Source organism: Lutjanus erythropterus, chromosome 22 (genome assembly GCF_056507025.1).
Source record: "Lutjanus erythropterus isolate fLutEry1 chromosome 22, fLutEry1.hap2, whole genome shotgun sequence".
In the NCBI taxonomy this organism is placed as follows: Eukaryota; Metazoa; Chordata; class Actinopteri; order Lutjaniformes; family Lutjanidae; genus Lutjanus; species Lutjanus erythropterus.
In genome coordinates, this window is record NC_139338.1 from 15,018,845 (window position 1) to 15,039,619 (window position 20,775).

The window sequence follows — 20,775 nt, forward strand, 5'->3', positions numbered from 1 at the left end:
CATTCCATCACTCGAGAATGGTTCCACTTTCTTCCTTACTGCAGTCTCTTTTATGTTTATTTCAAATTAATATTTGGCTCTCAAGTGATGCAGTGGAGCTGTCTGTATGAGCCATGTGAGCTATGACTTGTAATATGAAATTCACAAAGCTGAAGCGTACTGGGGGGGTGTATGTAAAATATGGATACGCATGCTGTTATTTCATAAGATATGCATTCTCACAGTGCAAGTGAGGAGTAATAAACTGATACTCTTCTCTTGGACTGAGACTTACCGTTGTTCTTTTGTATGATTTACATTTCATCACTTTAAACGCATTAGAGCCGCAGTGAAGAAGACAGAAGTGCTAAATGCGGAGATTTCAGAAATGGAGCAGCAAGTGAGGGAGGTGGAGCGGCATAACCGCTCCCTCTGGTCGAAGAAGAAGGAGCTGACTGAGGAGTTGCAGGGTCTCTGGGCTCAAGCAGAGGCCAGTCAGAGGCAGTGCAGACAGCTGCTGAAAGAACAGGAGGTCAACAGGGAGGAGGAGGCTGAACTCACAGGGAACAGGTACAAACTTATACAGTGAAAAATCCACACTGTGGTGAGGGCATTGAAATAAAAAAATGATTTAATTAGATAAATATATTAGGATAGAAATGCAGCATTACTACCTGACCTCAGACAAGTTGCAACAGAACCTCTTTCAATTGTTCTAATCTCAGAAATATGTCATCTATAACATATCAAAAGTCTGAGTGGGGAAAGTATAAAAATGTTCAAATCGGTCATGACATGACAATTTCTCTTTGCCGCCCTTGTTAAAAAATTTATTTAGGCATGTCTTCATGTCTGATGTCTTCACAAAGGGTTCAGTGCTGTACGTAAAGAACCAGGAACTGTGTTTTACATGAGAGGTGCAGTTGGATAGAGCACAGCGCATGTACAAAAGGAAAGAAACTGCATCCAGATTTAAAACTAAGCAGTGTTCTGAACATATTACCAACAAAAAACATTGAGTTTATGTTGCAATTTGTATAAAGTTTTACCTGCACTTTCAGGTGAAATGCCCAGACTATGCTTGAGTTTGTGTGTTAGAGTTAGAAGAGAGGCCTTCGCTGTGTGTTTTCATGCATGTCAGTGTGTGTTTTTTTTTTTTTTTTTTATCACAAGGGGAATCTTGGAAATGAAGTTGCAGAACGTCATGTCTGACAGAAAGCACCTGTGTGAGAGTCAGTCTGTGCAGCTGAAGGAGACAAACAGGTAGAGACTGATTTTAGTCGCACATATAGATCATCCCTAAGTGTTAATACACACTTTGTGGAGGGGCTTTTGCACTTTTTGGTTATTCTCATAAAATCATAGTCTCAAAGATTTCAAACATGAAAAAGGTAAAAAGGCGTTAATAACATCATTTTCTTTTGAGAGGAAAAAAAACAAGGTCAGGACTATTAGTCTCAAAACATATTGACAATTTATCACAATTTTGTTCACATTTCACAGAAAGAGTCCTTGAAAAATCTCATTAATCCAACTATCCAAAACCACCAAAAACAACTCAAAAACAAATTATTTATACTTATGAAAATGAATTATAAACACCCCTGTACAGAGTTACATGAAATGCTGGGAAAAAAAATCACTTAAATATATTTATTTCATTTTCTTGACTTCCTTCATTACCACAACACCCCCTGTTATCTGCGTCCTGTTTTTGTTGTGATATTTCATGAAACTCTGACGTTTTCAAAGTCATGCTCCGAAACTGAAATAACAAAACTTTATACATTAAATATGTGTTCTTTAGAAACATTCAATCAAAGAGCTTGTGGTTTTAGTTTTACAGCTTGTTGCTGTACTAATTTGTCAAAGCCAATGAGGCAAAAAAAGAGCCAAAAAACATCTTATGTGGTGGATGCACAATGTAAAGTTTAACAAGATAAGTTCAGAGCATTTTTTTTCAGCTGCCTTCCACTGCTGAAAACCTGCCTATTTGACAGGGACCCTTATGTAATGAGCCTTATGCTGAGTTTCCTCATTTTGTGTAGGAGGTGCAGCCTGGTGATGATATTGATTATGATAAATGTTTAAAAGGTCCTTTTGTCTCTCTTCAGGCAGATGCAAGCTCTCAGGAGGATGGAGCACGTGTTGACCACTGCCACTGAGCAGCTACAACACACGCTGTCTATCTACAATGAGTTACAGGCACAGGTGACTTGTAGATTGTTACTTTTAATGAGATTTTACAAGTAAACCTCACAAAGTTAAGACACAAACTTCTCTGTTTTTACCAGTATCAGCAAATGGTTAGGAACATTTCACAGGCTTAAACACAGATGTGGGAGCATTTTGAGTGTAAATGTCATCGTGACAGTAATCAGCAAATAAAATCATTATTCTGCCTTACACCAGAAGCTTTCTTTATTCTTGAGCTTCCTGTAATTTTGCTCAACATGACAGTTTTTAAAGAGAAAGATGAGAGGGAGTCATGGGAAATGTGTCAGCACATCTCCCAAGCACATAACAGTATGAGAGGAAATCACTATGACACACCAAGGAATTCACACATTGAGAAAATATTGCAAACAAAAACGGTTACAGTACAATGGGATTCATTCATTTCCACTAATCTGCCGAGCATTAACGACTCTCACATGGACAATCACTCATAATGAATTTGATGCGGACCCATCAGTCTGTGGGTTTACCACAAAATTACATCACATTTATCTCAGTTAGGATGTGATTGAATGGATATTAGTCTGGAACCTCTCAGTTTATTTTGATTTCCAGGCACCATTATCAACAGACAGAGACCAAAATGTCACTGGACTCAATTTGATGGACCTATAACTGCTGATGTACCGCTGAGCTACACACTGGGGCAAATTGGGGTGGTGCTTGGTTAGTTAAGGAAGAAAAAAGTGGCGGTCGGGTCACAAACTTTTTCAAATTACAGCCAAACAGTACCCTGGGTGTATTCGGTTGGCAGGCTGTGGGACAAATCTGTCCATTTAACAACCTCAGTCCAACCCTTTGAGGTTGTTTAAGCAGAGGGCATTTAGGAGAAACAAACTGAATGAAAAAAGCTGTTAAATGCAACACTGTGTTTATTTAAATGACAACAAGCTTCTCCTAATGAAGCATTACAAAGGTGCTTTGTTATTCTGTACCTTGAGCATAAGGTTTCTTTTCCAACTGTGAAAACTAATAAGTGGAGAAAAAAATTTAACCCCTTTGCACATTACTCTTTTCCAAATCTGGCTTTTCTGAAAAATAATTGAATAGGCCTGCAGTACTCTTAAATGTGTTTCTGAAAATATTTGAGGTGAGAAATAAGCAATACTGTGACCTTTTGACTTTTCAAATCTGGACTGGTGACACTCTTCTGTCAGTCATCCTATCAGACCTGACCCCATATCAAACAGTTGTGATTGGCCTGACAAGAGAAAGGACAGTTGGAAATGGGAAAAGGGTGGTCAGGCGTATCTGCCAGAGTAAACAAAGTTTGAGCTCGCAGATTTGTCAGGTTGCCAGGCTGTTAGAAGTTAAAATGAGGACTAAAATAGTTAAGTCAAGTCAGTTTATTTATATAGCACAGTTTAAAAATTGTGCACAGTAAAAAACCATAACAAAGATACATTTTGGTATACATAGAGCAGATTAGAAAGTCAGAGGGAAATACTTGTTTTTCAGGATGGATTTAAAGCATTCAAAGGTGGGAAGTAATCAAACGTGTAGCGGGATGCAGTTCTGCAGTTTGTGCCCAGTTGCAGAAAAAGCACAGTCAGGTTTCCAATTCAAAGATTTTGAAAACAAAAGTTAAAATCTTGTTGACAAAATTAATTTGATAGCACTAAAATCAACAGGCATAAGAAATAAAATACTGATGGTATTAAGTACTTCATGCGTGTAGCTGGTATAAGATTCTGGTGTTCTCTTTTTTCAACCCTTAAACTTACTGATTTAGGATTTAGTCTTACAGTATTCGGCTTTGAGGGGCTGACAATCTTTAATTATGGAGCAGTGCAGCTGATACCACTGAACACAGGGCCTGGCAACCCTGCAAAGAGGGGCATACCCAGCACCCAAAGGCATTCATTTTTTATGAGTCTCAGTGAGCATTTTCAGTGTCACTTGATCCAACGGCTATCAGAAAGACCTCAGGGAGACTCTGATATATAGTATTAATTATTTTGCAGTCAATGTTTAATGTGGGTTTTCGTATGCATGGACTGAATTTGATCTGAAGTTTGGTCATTTTTGGATCTGCGTGCTTCTGACAGACTACAACCAAGGAAACAAACGATAATACATTTTTACGGCTTTTTACTAAGATCCAGGGCTGACTTCCAGCAGATGTAAGATATGTTAGCACACTGAACTTTTAATTTTACATTCTGACTTGAATTTGCAGTTAGACGCTGTTCCCAGAAGAGAGGCCAGTATTCAGCAGAGGATGGAGCTTCAGAAAGAGGTGGATGCTCTCAAAGTCAGCTTTGAAAAACAGGTGAGAGCACTGTGCGTGTGGGTGGACACGATATCATTAGCAGCTGTAAAATGTAATGCAATTTACTGCAGTACTCTCGAAAAAATCTGTCTTTGTCAAGCCTGTAATTTACATTTTTTGTTGTTGCTGAAACTGATAACAGAGCACCCAGAGTCAGCTATATCTTAGACAATCTGCAGTGAGAAGAGAAGAAAAATGTCTGACATATGTATATTAAAACTAAGAAAATATCATTTTCATGTATAAGTTCGTTTGATATTTATTTTCTAACATCTTTGTGATGTTTTTTAAGTCTGAAGGTAAAATGAGATTTCCCATTTCATTATTTTCTCAAATAGTCTACTTGCCAGAAATGTGAACCTGGAAATGTTAAGTTTTATCTTAAAAATGTACACCGTGTGTCCCCAGCATTTAGAAACTGCTGGATTCTAACTTGCAATATAATTTGCATAATTAGTATTATTAACATTAATTAGGGCAATCATCTATAAAGACAATATGTCAGCAACTACTTGGCCAATTTTGACAGTAGTGGAGTGGGTTTGGAGGGTTATTGTTATTATATTATTATATTATTATTATATTATATTATTTAAGCAGAAGTGATTTTAACTAATGTATTTGAAATAATTGAAATAACTTCTACCTGGCTATAAATTGTAAACTTTAATTTTGGAGGCCCCTGTGTACAAAAGCAGTAGTGTTTCCACTGTAATAAACCCAAAATGTAACATCAAAAATAAGAAGAAATCTGCTCCTGCTTCTTTTAACCTGGCTAATGGCCTTTGAAAATGTAGACACTGCCTCGTTTCATCTCATTTCATAGGAAATCCAACCTAGTGGCAGGCACTTAGAATAACTACACAGAAATAGCCAGTCTTCTCGTGGCTGGTCTTGTTGAATTATGCAGGTCATATAGAGGTATCAGTATTAACAATCAGTATTAATTTGAGACTGTTTTATAACCAGTTAAAGTATAACTAAAAATATTTAACAGGGACGGATTCTGCATCCTTAATATCCCCCAAACCACTCCAGTACTGTCCAAGCCAGCCAAGCAGTTGCTGAAATATTGTCCATATAGCTTGCTCTAATTTATGCTAATAATGCAAACTGCCCAACATATGCACGTTGGCATCCAACAGCCTCTAAATGCTTTTGCTTTGCTAAACGCTTTAAATTTCTAACATGAAACCTCAGGTTACTCAACATTTCAGGGTTCATAATAAAGCTTTACTGGCTGAAATATAGACTAAAAACCAAAATGACCCATTGGATCTGGACAGAAAAGCTTCAGTATCCATTCTCTATACATCTTCCTTGTTATGGGGCTTTTAGTCTGCCCTGTCCCATTCTGCTGTCACCCTTCAACTGCAGTCAAATTGTAGTCTGGAGATTTTTCAACTGAAAATGGTGCTGAAATTCCCAACCAGCTCTCAGTAGCCGAGGAGGAGAGCCAGAAGCAGCAGCAGTATGGGATGATTCAGGGGCTGCTGAGGGACTCGAACTGCCTCAGAGAAGAACTCCATAACCTCAGATGTCTGACACAGATCAAAGCCGAGGAGAGGGGCCAGAAGCACCGTGAACTGCTCAGGGCTGAGGTTCAATTCAAACACACGCACACACACACACACACCCAAAAGTACATTTGAAATAGGTTGTCATATAGGATATCATCATTAGTGAGTTTAATAACTTGCATGCAGACATAGACATGCATATTTCACATAAAGCATCAAAGAGTAACTGCAGTAGGTTTATATTTTAGGCCCTCTTCATGTTAGGGGGACAGGAAAGTAACAAAAAATGACAAAAACACAATTTCACAGGGTGAAAATGTCAAGGCTTTACAGGCCTAACAATATTACTGTCGCTGCAATGTGATTATTTCAGTGTGATGTGAAAAAATAGAGAGAGACTAGGCAATTTCAGTTCAGCTAAATTGAAGCTAGACTCCAAGGGGAACATGTTTTGGCAGAAATGACTTTCATAAATGGTTCTGGACTCCCTTTTTGTTGGTTGGTTTCGAACAAGTATCACTCGCGACTGCAAATTCGCAGAGTCTCCAAACTAATTAGTAACTTATGAAAACCCAGATCAACAATGAGCAGCTCCACAATGACGCAGTGAATTCAGAAATCTGTAGATAATTTATTTATTATTTCCTTTTTAAGTATTCAAAGTGTCAGAAAAGAAGCTGCTACAATGGTGAAAAATGTATACACCCACAAAACTGATTGAAGGTTGATGTTTGTGAGCACACACACACACACACACACACACACACACACAGAAGTGATGATACTGTAGTTTTACCTGTGTAACTCCATCCACAGCAGCTGAACCAGCACATCCAGCAGGAGCTGCTCGAAAAAGACCTGATCATCATGGACCACAACAAGCTGAACACTTTGCTACAGCGCAGGTGACACTGCTGTTTTCTTTTATTATTTCCTTGTCGGCCACCTTTCATTAAATGCGAAGGTGTGTGCCACGATAAAGAGGATTTTGGCCACACAGAAGCTACTCAGCTGTTAGTAGACAGCATTGGAGGAATCATAATTACCTCCTTGTCTGTCACTGTCTTCAAATTTTCTGTCTGTCTCCCACAACCCATTTACACCTGCTTTCAAAATGGGATCTGTATGGACACGTTATGCGATTCGATTGTCTGCACCCGGTACTTTTAATGCACTCTTGTTGAAATCTGGGATCGCTGCCCTCCAAGGCAAAACCTGCATGTGAGTAATTTAAGGTGGCAGAAACGTTTACAAAAGTCCACACACTGGGTGATGCTTCCATAAAGCATTTGTTAAAGCTGCTACAAGGTGTAGCTTTGTATGTGTAAATACAGTATATGAATATACTATATGAATATATTGCCTAATTTCAAAACCAACCAGACTCCCTTAAAAAAAACGTTTTTTGGAGTTGTGTGTTACAGCAACTTTATAAACTTTGTGAAATCCTGTCTATGACATATTCTTAATGATTTGTCCCCTCTGGTAAATGTATTACATTAAGTTATTCCTTTCTTTGTCTCGGTGTGTTGCGGTCCCAGGTACTCTGTGACTAGATAAATACTTGAGCTGCAACTATTAATTGATTATTAATCACTTCTTAAATTAATTGCCAACTGTTTTGATAACAAATTAATTTGTTTGACTAATTTAAAAAAAGGTTAAAATTGTCTGATTCGAGCTTCCAAATTAGCTGCACAAATGAATGAAGCACGCACCGTCACACACACACAGTTGTTTCTTAGAGTAAGTCATTTATTTTCCACCCGTATCATTTTTAGTTTTCACGCTGATCTGTCAAACTTTCTTTAATCATTTTGGGACGCAAGCACGCGCAAGAAATTGTGTTTACACCTACCTAAAATCTGTATGCAATGCAAGCCAGAAAACCTGCAGCTGTCGTGGGCACATCCGATCACGAGGCATTTACACGTCGCAGTAGTATTTTTTTTTTTTTTTGTATTTCTCTTTGCATAATGTTGACATAAGATCTAAGATTTCAGTGCACAATTCAAGCTTTTGTCATAAATGTCATTACAGATTCCTTTTTGAATTGTATACAACAGCAAGAATGGCATCCGTCCATCCAGGGTCAACTAGTACCTGTAAAATATGTCCATGATTAGTGCAGGCAGCAAGCTGAATTCCTGCATACAGGATATTGATGTGATAATTGATACCCTGGTTATTTTTTTTGGCTCCTGTGATCTGTATAACAGCTGGGATCACAATTAATTCAGACATCCGCACATGTTGTCTGGGTACAAAACCATAACTTACTAATTGGTCATACTTCAGTGTTCAGACGCAGACTAATGCATCTGGCACCACCCAGTGTAACAGCAGACTCTCAAAATGCATTAAATTAGATCACGACCACAAACTACAGTCTGATGCGGTTGTACTTGACGTGGATCTGCTCAGAAAACTGCATCAAGTCGACCAAAAACAGGGCATGACAGTTAAATATTGCACATCTCCTCCTGTCTTACATGAATGGTTAATTGAAATTTAATGAGAAAGTCACACTGCATTAGACTTTAGTTTTCTAACAATCTTTTGACTGATTATTGGTGATGAACATGAATACGTTTTTTACCACGTTCACCACACTTTAGTTCATATTCATATGATGATTATGACACTGACATTTTTTGTCCAAACTTTATTTCCAGCACACCTCCAGTAGACCTAAAACCTACTATGTTGCTCATATCTGGGCACCTTACATCAGTTGAGTCATCTATTGACAAATGTCATTGGCTATGGGTATAACTATCTACATCCAGCTTCTCCTGTGAGCTGAGCATCGCTGCTAACGATATGTATAGCGCCACCCCCTCAGTTAACAGAAAGGGTTCTGTTCAGGTTATGACTTCATATACTCAGCCTGACTGAACTTGTTTTTTTGAAGCTGCCTCTGCTCACTGCTGTTTCAAAGCGAGAAATGCTCAGACATGGCATTTACTGCTTATTTTGCACATATTTCTTGTGACACTTGAAGACCAGCACATGGACATGTTAAGATTTAAGCCCTCTCAAGTGTATTAAAGTTAATACTGCATCAAATTTTAAATTGAAGGTCAGGTTTTGGAGCAACATAATTAAATTTAATCTAGGTTCAAAATAATAACTAAACTGACTAAACTCTTTAAATAGAAGGTTAAATTAATACAAAATTTTAAGCTAGTAAATTCAGTGATGACTTTGATAAATAAATGATAAAATGTCAAAAACCTGCCCTTGATAGCAGCCAGGATTTGTAATGCAGATCAAGAAATGAGCTCATTGCTAATCAGTCGTTTCCGCCGTAGAATATCACAGTATTGTAAGCTGTGCCACATGATTATGGAAGAGAAGAATAAATACGTCAAGCTGAAGGAGATCGCCTCACAGACAACTGCAGAGATGACGGAGCAAGTGAAGGTGCAGGAGAATGAGACGGAGATCCAACGCACCATTGTCATCAACAAGGAGAGGTGTGTTTTGTGCAGAGGAGGGAGAGTTGTTTATGTTGGCATTAGTATACTAATGCAGAAAAGAAAGCATAAAGGTCCATCTAATACTGTAACAGCACTACAACAAATGTGAACAGATGTTTGTAAAGGTTGTGAGGTTTCATTTGCCAGTGCGCATCGTGGTATTTCTGATATTTTTCTTTTCAGATCGCTCGCAAAGGCTCGTATGAAGATCTCTAATAGCTCCAAAATGAGAGACAAACTGCGCAATGACATCTCCAAGGTCCAGGCACACATACACACACACAAACACAAACACAGATAAGAGACCTGTCAAAACACACTGTGGGAAACAGTCTGTTGACCATAAGCCCTTATCAGAAATTGAACAGTTTAAACAAACTAATTAAATAAGTTATGAAGAATAATATGACCCAGAGGGGCCGGGTTTGAACAGAGATCTGGAGCCGAAACTGCAACTGAGTCATTTTGAGTGAGGTCAGAATTTCTAGCAGCGGTAGACTTTATAGCTGTCTAAAACATAGTTTAAGGAGGCAAACGTTCATCCAGTTTCTTCTGTATTTATCTTTGTGTGTTTCATAAGACGCTCAAGCAGTAACACAGTTCACAGATTACAGCAGTCTGTGAACCTCAGCAGAAGTTGCCTCTTAGTTGTTTTAGAGTCACTGCTTAGCAGTGTCAAGTGAAGGCATTCCACTCCACTTAAAAGCAAAAACATCCGCCTGAAAATGTTACGTGTTGTTCAGATGTATTTTTTGACTTGGAAATGTTACATTAATGCTTCTAAACAGCCTCTCTAAACATTAAAATAAATGTTAAACACTTATACATAGATAATAAGATGATTCAATGATTTGAGAGACTTGTCTTCTGTCATATTAAACATTCCTGTGTAAATTAGACAGCTCTGGTAGAAGTCAGGTGCTTTATTTCAAACAATTTCAATGTATGAACTTTGACTGTGAGACTTTTTGTAAGAGTAGAAGAACACAAGACATGAATTAACATTAGATCCTGTATGTAAATGTGCACACAGCTTCATTTTACCTCACCCACCTGCAGCTCACCAAAATATTAATTTTTATGACCCCATGGATTAACTGCAGTGTCCCAGAAGCAGAGTGTACAAGTATTGTGTGCAAAAGCCAAAACTAGCACTGAAACCAACAAAAAGCTAAACTGAAATGAGCACACTCATTCTGGAAACTAACTGAGACAAAATTGAACTGTTGTGGGTCTAAACATATATTTCACTCTTTTTTTTCACATCTAGGTTGCTTGGAAACACCGTCAGATCAGTCAGGAGTGTGACGACAACAAGCTGGATTTGATGAAACTCACACAAATGATCAGCCTCCAGGAGGCGACTCATCTGGAAATAAACAAGAATCATGAAACAGCCATACAGCGCCGCAATTCTCTGTATGTGTACTTACATAATGTTGCCTGAATTCAAATACAGGAACAAAACTACGCGTGTCGAATAATGTTTGTGTCACCTACAGTGGCATTCAGCTCCTGGAGCACGATGAGGTGTTATTCAACCACTACAAAAAGGTGAACATCCAGGGGGCGGCCATTACAAAGGGCAACATGGCGCTGGAGACTCTGGAGAAGGAGATGAGAGACTTACAGCTAGTGATTAATGAGGAGAAGAGACAGATAGACCTGAAGAAGAAGGAGCTGCCCCTCCAGAAAAGATTGGAGGGAGAGATCACCACGCTGCAGATAGAGGTGGGAAACGCATCATTACACAGACATTAGCAGTCACACAGACAAAATTTAGAAGTCGTTCAACAGCTGAACTTGTCATAATCTGCCATAATCTCTTTCCGGGCAGACATTTTGACATGAAATAGTAAATAAGTAAGTGAGTAAGTTTATTTATGTTGCACGTTTCAAAACCCCAGCTGCTATCAGCTGTCAGCTTGTTGACTGAATAATTTCTTCTTCCTCTTCTTGCCTTTGGCAAATAACTTTATGGTGCATTACCGCCACCAACAGGTATGAAGTGTGGATCTGGAATCTAACTTATTTTTAATAATACTGATAATAAAATAATACATAATAAACTAGAAACTAAAAACTAAAAACAAACACATAAATACATAAAATAAATGTATGTCCTCTATATCAGGTTTGTTCTGATACCTTAACAAGGCTTGAGAACATTTTTCACTTGACCTTCTTTGTAAAATAATAATTAAGTCATTGTTCTGTGTTCTCAAGTTTCATGGAAGAGCTACTTTCTTTCTAGTGGAGGAATAAAAGCCTCAGTACATGGGACGCACGCTCTAACAACTGAGCTACAGGAGTGCCCCGTATATTTTTGATTTTAGGGTGAGCTATCCCTTTAAAATATGACTTCCACCTCACTGACCTCTGCTACACCAGTTCTGCCTCATACACACTGCTGCCTCTGACCAGTTTTGCCTCCTTCAGCCTTTCTAGAGTCCTAGCATGCTGCCATCAGCACCAAGCATAACTGTATTTCCATTTGTTGCAATTAATTGTTAAATCTATATCGAGTCTGTTTCCTGGATGAAGTGCTTAACAAAAGCTTAAAAGCTTAAGGAAAATAAAAGATGAGTGCAATACAAGCACAGCAAAGAGGAGAAAGAAAAAAGCACAATAAAAAAAAGCAATTAGAAACAACACAGATCAAAGTACTGTACATGACTCGAACACAGATACGGAAGATAGATCTTAATCTATGACTTAAAACATCCAATAGAGAGCTGATCTGACTCCCAGAGGAGAATCGTTCCACAGCCTGGGACCCAGTTGTTAGTTATTAGCAGCAGTAGTTCAAAGCCTTATACTGTAGACAAGAAGGATCCTGCTTCTTGAATTGAATCCTAAATTTAATTAGAGGCCAGTAGAGTGACATCATCAATGCTCCCGCATCACCAGGGTGATATCAGAAATTCAGTTTTACTGCGATTTAACTGAAAATTCCGGGACCATTCAGTTACAAATTTCAGCCAGACACTTGTGTAGAGTGGAGTTGCGTATCAGATGTTCTAAGAGGACTGTATAAAGAAAACAAAATGGATCCAGGAAATTACCCCTGTGGCACCCTGCAAGCCAAGGAGCACACAAGGACATCTTGTCATTAGCCGAGACAAAACACTTCCAGCTGGATGAATAGGGGGAAAACCAGTCGGTGCAAAACCAGATATTACAACTCATTTTTCCAGCCGCAAATTAGAATTGTATGATCAGTTGTATCAGACAGACAAAATGAGAATATTTGTGACCCTTGGCATGGCTTTCTCAGGGACGTGTTTCTGGCAAAAGCTTAATTGGTATTTGTCAAAAATATAATTTTAGCTAAGTTAAAAACAGATGTTACAAATGATACTCATTAAGGTCACGTTATATTTAGTGTAACAGAGCCTTTCCAGTGACCCAACGTGCACAACAGCAGCACCCTGACTCTGTTTGACCTGAATGGAACTGAACCTTCATTAGCATCATTAGTAACACCTGTTTTTAACCCGTGAGCTGTGAAAAGAGTCTATTATTCACAGTCTGTAAAAATAATTAAAAAAAAACTTTCACAAAAGAATCAAATCCTCTAAACTTCCACAACTGCAAACTAATTACCTGAAAAAGTTGTGGGTGGAAGGTGTGTGTACTTAAAAATTGTCGAGGATGGGTAATAGACAGTGTTTCATGGAAATCATTCATTAAAATCTTTTTCTGTTGTGTGAACAGTGTCCCGGTGACAGTCTCCCAACGCCCACTTCTCCTTTCTCTCTGTCTTGCCGACAAAAAACGAAAACACTGAATAGATCCTGCTGAATAGTTTCCCAAAAGTTCCAGCAAAGTGCAGGTGCACTGTAGGACTCTTTGTGCTCCTTATTTTTTTGCAAAAGCAAGTGTTAGGGCCTCCTCTAGGTATATAATTATATTGTATCAGCACTGCACAAGCCTGTGTGCTGGTTTTCTACATCACCCCTGCACTTTCAGTTTCTCAGTACACTGTTGTCCATGCTGTCCCCAGTGTCGGGATGTCGGGATGTGTCCCAGCTTGTTTAATTCGAAATCCTATCTGGAAGTAGCCCGCCAGTTAGTCCATCCCAGTGTTATCAGATGATAAAATGTCTGCAGAAAAGACAGATTGTGTGTTTGCAAGTTGTTGCCTGGAATCTTCTGGCTGATTCTGCGTGTTCGTATGCATGTCCACGTCCAAGCCAGAGACTTTATCCAACAATGCTGAAGGCCATTGTCCAGCAACATTTGTGCGTTCCTGCACGCAGTAAAATACACTTTTAGAAGTTTATGCATAAAATGTAGGGATGTAACAATATATCGAATATCACAATAAAAAAAATGAAAATGAATAAACTAACCTTTATGCATAATTATGCATAACTTGAATTTAAACAGATGAGTTATATACTCAGTCACCCCCTCCAAAGTTCTCCAAATTAGCTTTAGAAACCGAAACCTTTTTTTCCCATAAACATGTTTATTGGCCATTTCAATATCGACGTCTATGGGAATTGACTCGCTTTTGAAGCCTGAAGTTGCTTTTCGAGGAACTGATGTTTTTGGCACTTCTGCGTTGGCTTACTTTTCAACCCCTGAGGTTGTCGCTTGGATTTGTGTCAGTGGAGAGTCCTCACACGATCGTATGAGGTAGATGATTGTGCGTACATGTGATTTGTATGTGTCTTGGGTTTTGCAAAGTATTGTTCAACTATTGTTTGTATTGTGTGTGTGTGTGTGTATTTCTGAGAAATTAGGGGAACTCCAAAAAGAACAGTTGCGTACAAGCTCCAGAAGACCGTGTTTGTGAATGTGCAGGCACCAGAAGATTCACTTAAAGTACCACTAATGAGCAGATCTCTTTTTTGAAATATTCTCAAAGCCTCACCATATAATGAGACTTTTGAGTTGTTATAATATAATTTACAAGGCTTTCTTTTTAATATAATGAACAGACTCAGGTTCATATTCTTCTTTGCTTACGGTAAATATCAGCAAATGTATTTATTCTGAGCACATTCCAGGTGGATTTTACTTTCTCTCTCTAGACTCAACACAAAACTACATGCACAGACCCTCCATCACAAAGGCTTTTAGCAAAACAACACTATAATGTATTATATTTGTTCTGGTTCAAACACCATTACTGTATGTCTCTAAGCTGCCTTTGATCACTCATCAAAAGTGGTCAATTTATAGCCTTATTTTCAGAGACTTTCATTTCGTCGATTGTGGTTCTCCGTAATTTGAACGGAGACAGAAACATTCCTTTTGCTAACTAAACTCTATAGACGGGCACGTAGAAAAGGAGATGAAGATCCAAACCAAGAGGGACAGACCCAAAAACCCTCACACTGCACAAGACTCACAGAGACATACTGAGACACACATGAATAAATAACATAAAAACACAAACATATTCAAGGATCCTCTGCAATACATAGAGAGTGACAGACACGTAGAAGGAGAGACAAACACACACACACACACACGCTGAGTTTCCCTGCCAGTGGCGGCGTCGCGGGATTGGGTGTGTTGCTGCTCTGGATCAGAGTGACTGGTTCTGACTTGTTGTTGGACCACACTCCTCTCATCTGAGTCTTGTGCTCTTTTGGATGAACGCAGTGTTGGAACAGACTTCACCATGTGCTGCTTTTTGTTTTTTTTGAAAAACGCCCCTTTCCCTTTTCTCCATCTGTTTACTCCTTCTGCTGTTTATCATTTGCTACAAGAAGCCTCATTGGTGCCATCTTTTTTCTTTCACTCTCATTTTGCATTGTTGCAGTTTCTCATCATTAGTTTCTTTGCTCTTTCGCCTACTAACATTTGTCCGACCACCCTTTCCCTCATTGTTCCCTCAATGCATTCTTAAGGTTTTTGTTTCATTGGAACTATTTATTTTACAAGAAAGTCCCTTCCAACCTTCCAACCTCCCTGTCTCACATTTTTCTATTCCTTTTCTTTTCTGACTGACCTTGTGTTTGGCTGTAGATACAGTATATTCCACCTTCTGTCCTTCTTAGTCATGCTAGCTATTGGATGGATTACCATGAAATTTGGTACAGACATTTACAGCTCTCTCAGGATGAATTGTAATAACTTTGATTGTCCCTCAACCTTTCATCTAGGGCAACCTACAGGTCAAATTTTTAATTAGTCCATGCTTTGGGACATGCTTGGGAACCAGATGAATCTCCAAACTCATATTTCATTTGCTCTGGCAGATACGTCTGGCCACCCCTTCCACTCAGGCAGACAGATTTTCACCTGGTCTGGAGCACACTGGGCCCATGACAACGATTTATCTAATATGGAGTGGGTTTTATATTTTGTCTGTACAAAGAAGAACAAACCTACTGGCCACAACCAAGGATGGCTGCCACTGCTGTGGAACCATTTCTGTTGAATCTGCTGCTGCATCAGTATTAATGCTTATTTATGCTAAACATTAGCTATGTTAAACACTTTGTAAAGAGAAAAAACAACTGCACTAAAAGATTTTGTTGATAAGAAGATATGCTTACCGTACTTCCGACAAGTATGAAAGCTAGGATGCTAGCATTAACTCAAAGAACTACTGTGCCCGAGTACAGTCACACAAAGCTGTTAGCGTGGCTCTAGACAAATGCAACTCCTGGAACTTTCTAACAATCAACAGTTACATCCCCGATTAGTGAATCAATTCTGTTCATCCATCCATGCATTCATCCATCCACTCATTCCGTATTTGTCCCTCTCCTCTGTGTGTAAATAGCAAATCATTTTCTAAATCGCTGTTTTCCCTCGTACGGCCGTCTGGCTCCCCTGGGTACCAAATGTGAATCACAGGGGTCTCTCCTATTGCGGGAGGCTTGCCAGCTCAAATCATTCTCCCTCCGAATTCATTTTCTATGCGAATTCAATTTCCATGCAGCTGCCTTGCTGTCGATTTATTATATATATTGTATATTTGTATTCATCTGTGACCAGTTTATCTGTTCATTGCAGACGTATCCCCCCTCCCCTTGATGGGATATTTTGACAAAGATAGATCGGGCCATCTGTGAGACTATTGAAGTTCAATATACTCTGAGGCTTTCATTTGCTCTGAGGAATTTTAATTGCAGCAAAATAAACAGAGGTTGGTGTTGGATTCAGAATTTACAACTTGTTTATGAGTTGCTGGCACGTCGACATCTCAAACACACATACAGGTGCACACGCATCAGTGCGCACACACTGAGATCCGTGCAGTGTTTGTGGGGTTGAGATAACACCATTGCAGCAAAATCTGAATTCAGCAGTCCTCAAATGACTAGCAATACTTCTGTTATATAAAGTCACATAACACATAATATCACAGACATGCAGATGGATATATTTATAGAAAACAAACACACTCAGTGAGTAAGGGAGTGGGATTTACAACGGGGTGGAGCTGACATGCTGCACTGTCCCTATGGTGGTGAGTCATATTGTTTGTCTGTCCCTCTCTTAAATCTTTGTCCAACCTGTCTGAAACTTATTACCACGGGGAAACCCACCGTGAACCATGTATGTGCAAGGTATATCGTATGTGAGAGACATGAGTGAGTTGGGTGGAGAGCAAGCAAGAAACACAAGCACACAGAAATAAAAAGGGATGATTTATCCTGTCACAACATTGCGTGGAGTGTGAGCGTTTCTGCTACTCTACAAATATTGAAAGTCATTTGTAGCTCACCTCTGAAATCTGACTTTTCGTCACGCTGCTGTCTAAATATCTGAGAATTCTCCTGATATCCAACTCAGACAAATAGGACAAAAATCAGGGTGGCTACTGGGTAGAGGTCCTTAAAAAGTCTTAAACAGACCTATATTCTGTTTGGGATGTTTTTTTATTGAATGCTGTAATGGTCTAAAATTCACTCCAACCACTAAATGCCTGTGCATTTAATTACTGGCAATATCAACAAGTGTAAAGTTTGAATTCCTCCCCGTCTTTTAGGTTTTTGCTATTTGTGTTTGTAAACTTTGTCTCCTGGTGACCACCGTAGTGTCTGTGGCATGGAGGAGCTAGTTAGATAAGCAACAAACAGTCCAGTGTTTGTGGGATTACTTCTTTCTAATTTGAACCCTTTCTCTGTGCTTTCTTTTATCAGTTAATCTCCAAAATCTCCATTCGTGTCATTTCGTCCATATATAATGTCTGTGGGAAACATTTTCCAGTAAATAATTGTCCAACTCGAGGCATTTTTAGGTAAATGATTGTCCGACTCGACTAATATATTTGGGCAAAAGACAAGTTGTAAAAAGTGGAGCAATCATTTGTCCAATTATGCCAATGGCTGTCTGTAGCCTAAATGAGACAGGCTGGCATTTACTAATTTATTTAAAAGCCATGTGTAAGCTATAAAACAGAAGCACAATAATAATGCAGGGGTCTAAATGACTTTCAACGCAAAAAAATCAGAAATTCTACCTTGATATAACCTCATTTCGCACCCTGGCTGCAGTACAATTGTAGTGATTGATGCTATTAAGGACAAGTATCTTTTTTTTTCACACTAATAACTCTTTAACTCAGCCAATTATTGTCATGTTGCCTTACTTATAATTTGAAATGACAAGATATGTATTTACTCAGAAGAGTACCCCTGTATTTTCACATTTGTTGTTTGGTTTTGTTAAACACTTGGCCTTACATTCATTAAAAATTGGCATTAAAAAGTCTTAAAAATGTATTTAATTTGCTAATACATACCCTGAAAACAAAGCTGGGATGCATCACAAATGTAGTCAAGATAGTGTGTTACACTAGTTCTGTGAAGACATGTTTTTGCAGAACCACAGGTTAAAGTAGGTCTGCTCAAGATTCCCACAGCAGACTTCTGATGGGATTTTTGCACTTGCTTTTCTCTTTCTTTTTGGACCATGTGACGCATCTTGGCTGATAATATTCTCCGTTAGGGTTACATCTCCATATCATATGCAATCACTAATTGCTTTTAAGGTCATGCATGGTCTGGCCCCCAGTTACCTGTCTTTTAATGTCTTATGAGTCCAGATGTAGCCTGAGGTCCTCTGCAGAGAGGAAACTTACTTTATAACTATTCCTCTACCCAGAGTCTGAAATGAGAAGTGTTGTAGTCAGGGGCTTCAAGGCTGTGCAGTGATTTGCCTGCAGAATTCAGCCGGCAGAGTCAGTATCAGTATTTTATACCTCTTAACTTTTTAATATTTTCTCATATGGATTTCCATTTATTTTATGGTTTTTGTAATCATGATGGTTGTTCGATGTCTTCCATCAATAAAGCCCCAGACTCGGCCCCGCTGCAGGTTGTATTCTCACTCAAAGCAAAGGCTGACTTGATTTTTCTCCAAAACTTCAGTTTGACATTTTGTGTAAATCACTTAACTAATATTATGTGACATCCTGTCAAATATTTATGTAGAAGCCGAGTTAAAATGCATATTTTATATCTAATTATAATTTTTTCTCGTTTGGATCTTATGAAAGGTTCAGTTCAGCTTCTCTGCTCGCATGTTCTGCTAATTAACCTTACATAACCTTATTATGATTATGACTTTACTGCTGTTTTACTTACTGACCTTTCTGCTTTACTGATCTGTCCCTTTGTCTTTTGTACCTTTTAATTGTAAGGCACGTCGTAACCTAATTTGGAGAAGTGGTATATAAATAAGGTCATTATTTATCTTTATTATACTGTTAAGCGAGCATGTGCCATTTATTATGTGGCTTTTGAAGCCATCATGCTAACTAATAACTAAGCAGAAATTATGTAAATGATATGCAAATTGTATTCTGCGTAGAGGTTGTCACACGCACAATGTTTTACAGCATTCATGAGCCAAGAAAACAGCTATTCTTTGTGACTGTCAGATGAAGAAAACAGAGAGGCAGGCAGGCAGAACAGAGACACTGACACTGAGACAGATGAATACAAAGAGAAAGACAAACATCAGCGCATAACAACAGAGCGAGGAGGACGGGTATAAAAATGTTAAGAGCGAGGGCACAGCAGAGAAAAAAAAGATTGATTGAAGAGCGGAGAGAGTAGAAGGAGAGTGACAGAGACGCGCTGTATCCCATCCATCATGTAGTGTTTAAATGGCTTTGGGTGGCAACTGATGAGGGTGGAACACATATCAATCAGACTCAAAAGTGAGGAGTGGGCACACACTTGTCTCAGTTGAGTATTTGCAGATTCTGACACAGTCTGAAAAGTTCATTTTGATTTAAAGCTGTGAAATAAACGAAAACACCTCTAATGCAGCAAGGTTTATTTATCCTGAATATTTATTCTTCAGTGCGCTGTTAGCTAGATGACCAAATTAGTGCACAAGTCAAAACCAATCAGGATTGTCCTGAGGCTGAACCCTTACATCAGTATTCTCCAGTTGGGGTGAAATTTTGTAACTAACTAAGAATGTTAGCACTGGTATAAAACAATATTTGTGTGGACAGGCATTAAAAAGTTTGAAATACCAACAGCGACAGACAGCGAACAGCTGGGGACCGATATTGTTGAGGGAATAGTTTGACATTTTCACTTTCTCACTCAGAGTTAAATGAGAATATTGATTCCACATAGTTCTAACAAGCAGATGGTTATCTTAGCTTAGCATAAGGACTGGAAAAAGGAGGGAATAGCTAGTCTGGCTCTGTCCAAAACAAATGAAATCCGTTCCCAGCCCTTCAAAAGTGAAGCAAATACGGTCTATCTTGTTTGCTTAAAGGTGGGGTACATGACTCTGGGAAAAGTAGGTTGACTGTTGAGTCTCTTTCTCAGGTTGTCAAATACAGACGCTTAGGGTTGTTGGCTTGGACCCAAACACTCAACAAAACAATGAGACTCAACAATCAACCCAACCTAAAGCGAGTCGGTATTTGATCTGGGAATGAGACTCAACAATCAACCCAACCTAAAGCGAGTCGGTATTTGATCCGGGAATGATACTCAACAATCAACAATCTTTTTCTAGAATTACTTACCCCACCTTTAAGACAACAGGGCAAAGAGCCACAGACAAAAAAAAACAGCAATTTAACTTTTTTAGTGGGGTTATTTCTCACCAGAGCAGAAACACTCTATGCTATCACCCATTTTCTCTCTTCTCTCTTCTCTAAGAAGAGAACATGTTTAAGTAACAAACATGATCATTTTTGGTGTTTTCATACGTTGTTAAATAATTATATGACCGGGGATGTGGTCTAAAAGTGTTTAAAGGGCATTTTTCCTTTCATCTCCACTAAAACGGCACAGTTGGTCCTCCGAAATGTCGAATGTTGAAAAAGAACGCATGGCTA

General features: G+C 38.8%; 1 protein-coding gene across 1 annotated transcript in view; it reads left to right on the forward strand.

The window, feature by feature from the left end:
* Positions 1 to 20,775, forward strand: part of ccdc146 (coiled-coil domain containing 146) — a 66,905-nt gene that overhangs the window by 33,867 nt on the left and 12,263 nt on the right. Inside the window, exons 8-17 of the mRNA XM_084710706.1 lie at positions 322 to 549; positions 1,153 to 1,242; positions 2,094 to 2,190; positions 4,397 to 4,489; positions 5,923 to 6,090; positions 6,826 to 6,914; positions 9,324 to 9,488; positions 9,675 to 9,750; positions 10,762 to 10,910; positions 10,994 to 11,222. Of these exons, the coding sequence (XP_084566832.1) occupies positions 322 to 549; positions 1,153 to 1,242; positions 2,094 to 2,190; positions 4,397 to 4,489; positions 5,923 to 6,090; positions 6,826 to 6,914; positions 9,324 to 9,488; positions 9,675 to 9,750; positions 10,762 to 10,910; positions 10,994 to 11,222 (1,384 nt within the window). The remainder of the gene's footprint in view (positions 1 to 321; positions 550 to 1,152; positions 1,243 to 2,093; positions 2,191 to 4,396; positions 4,490 to 5,922; positions 6,091 to 6,825; positions 6,915 to 9,323; positions 9,489 to 9,674; positions 9,751 to 10,761; positions 10,911 to 10,993; positions 11,223 to 20,775) is intronic.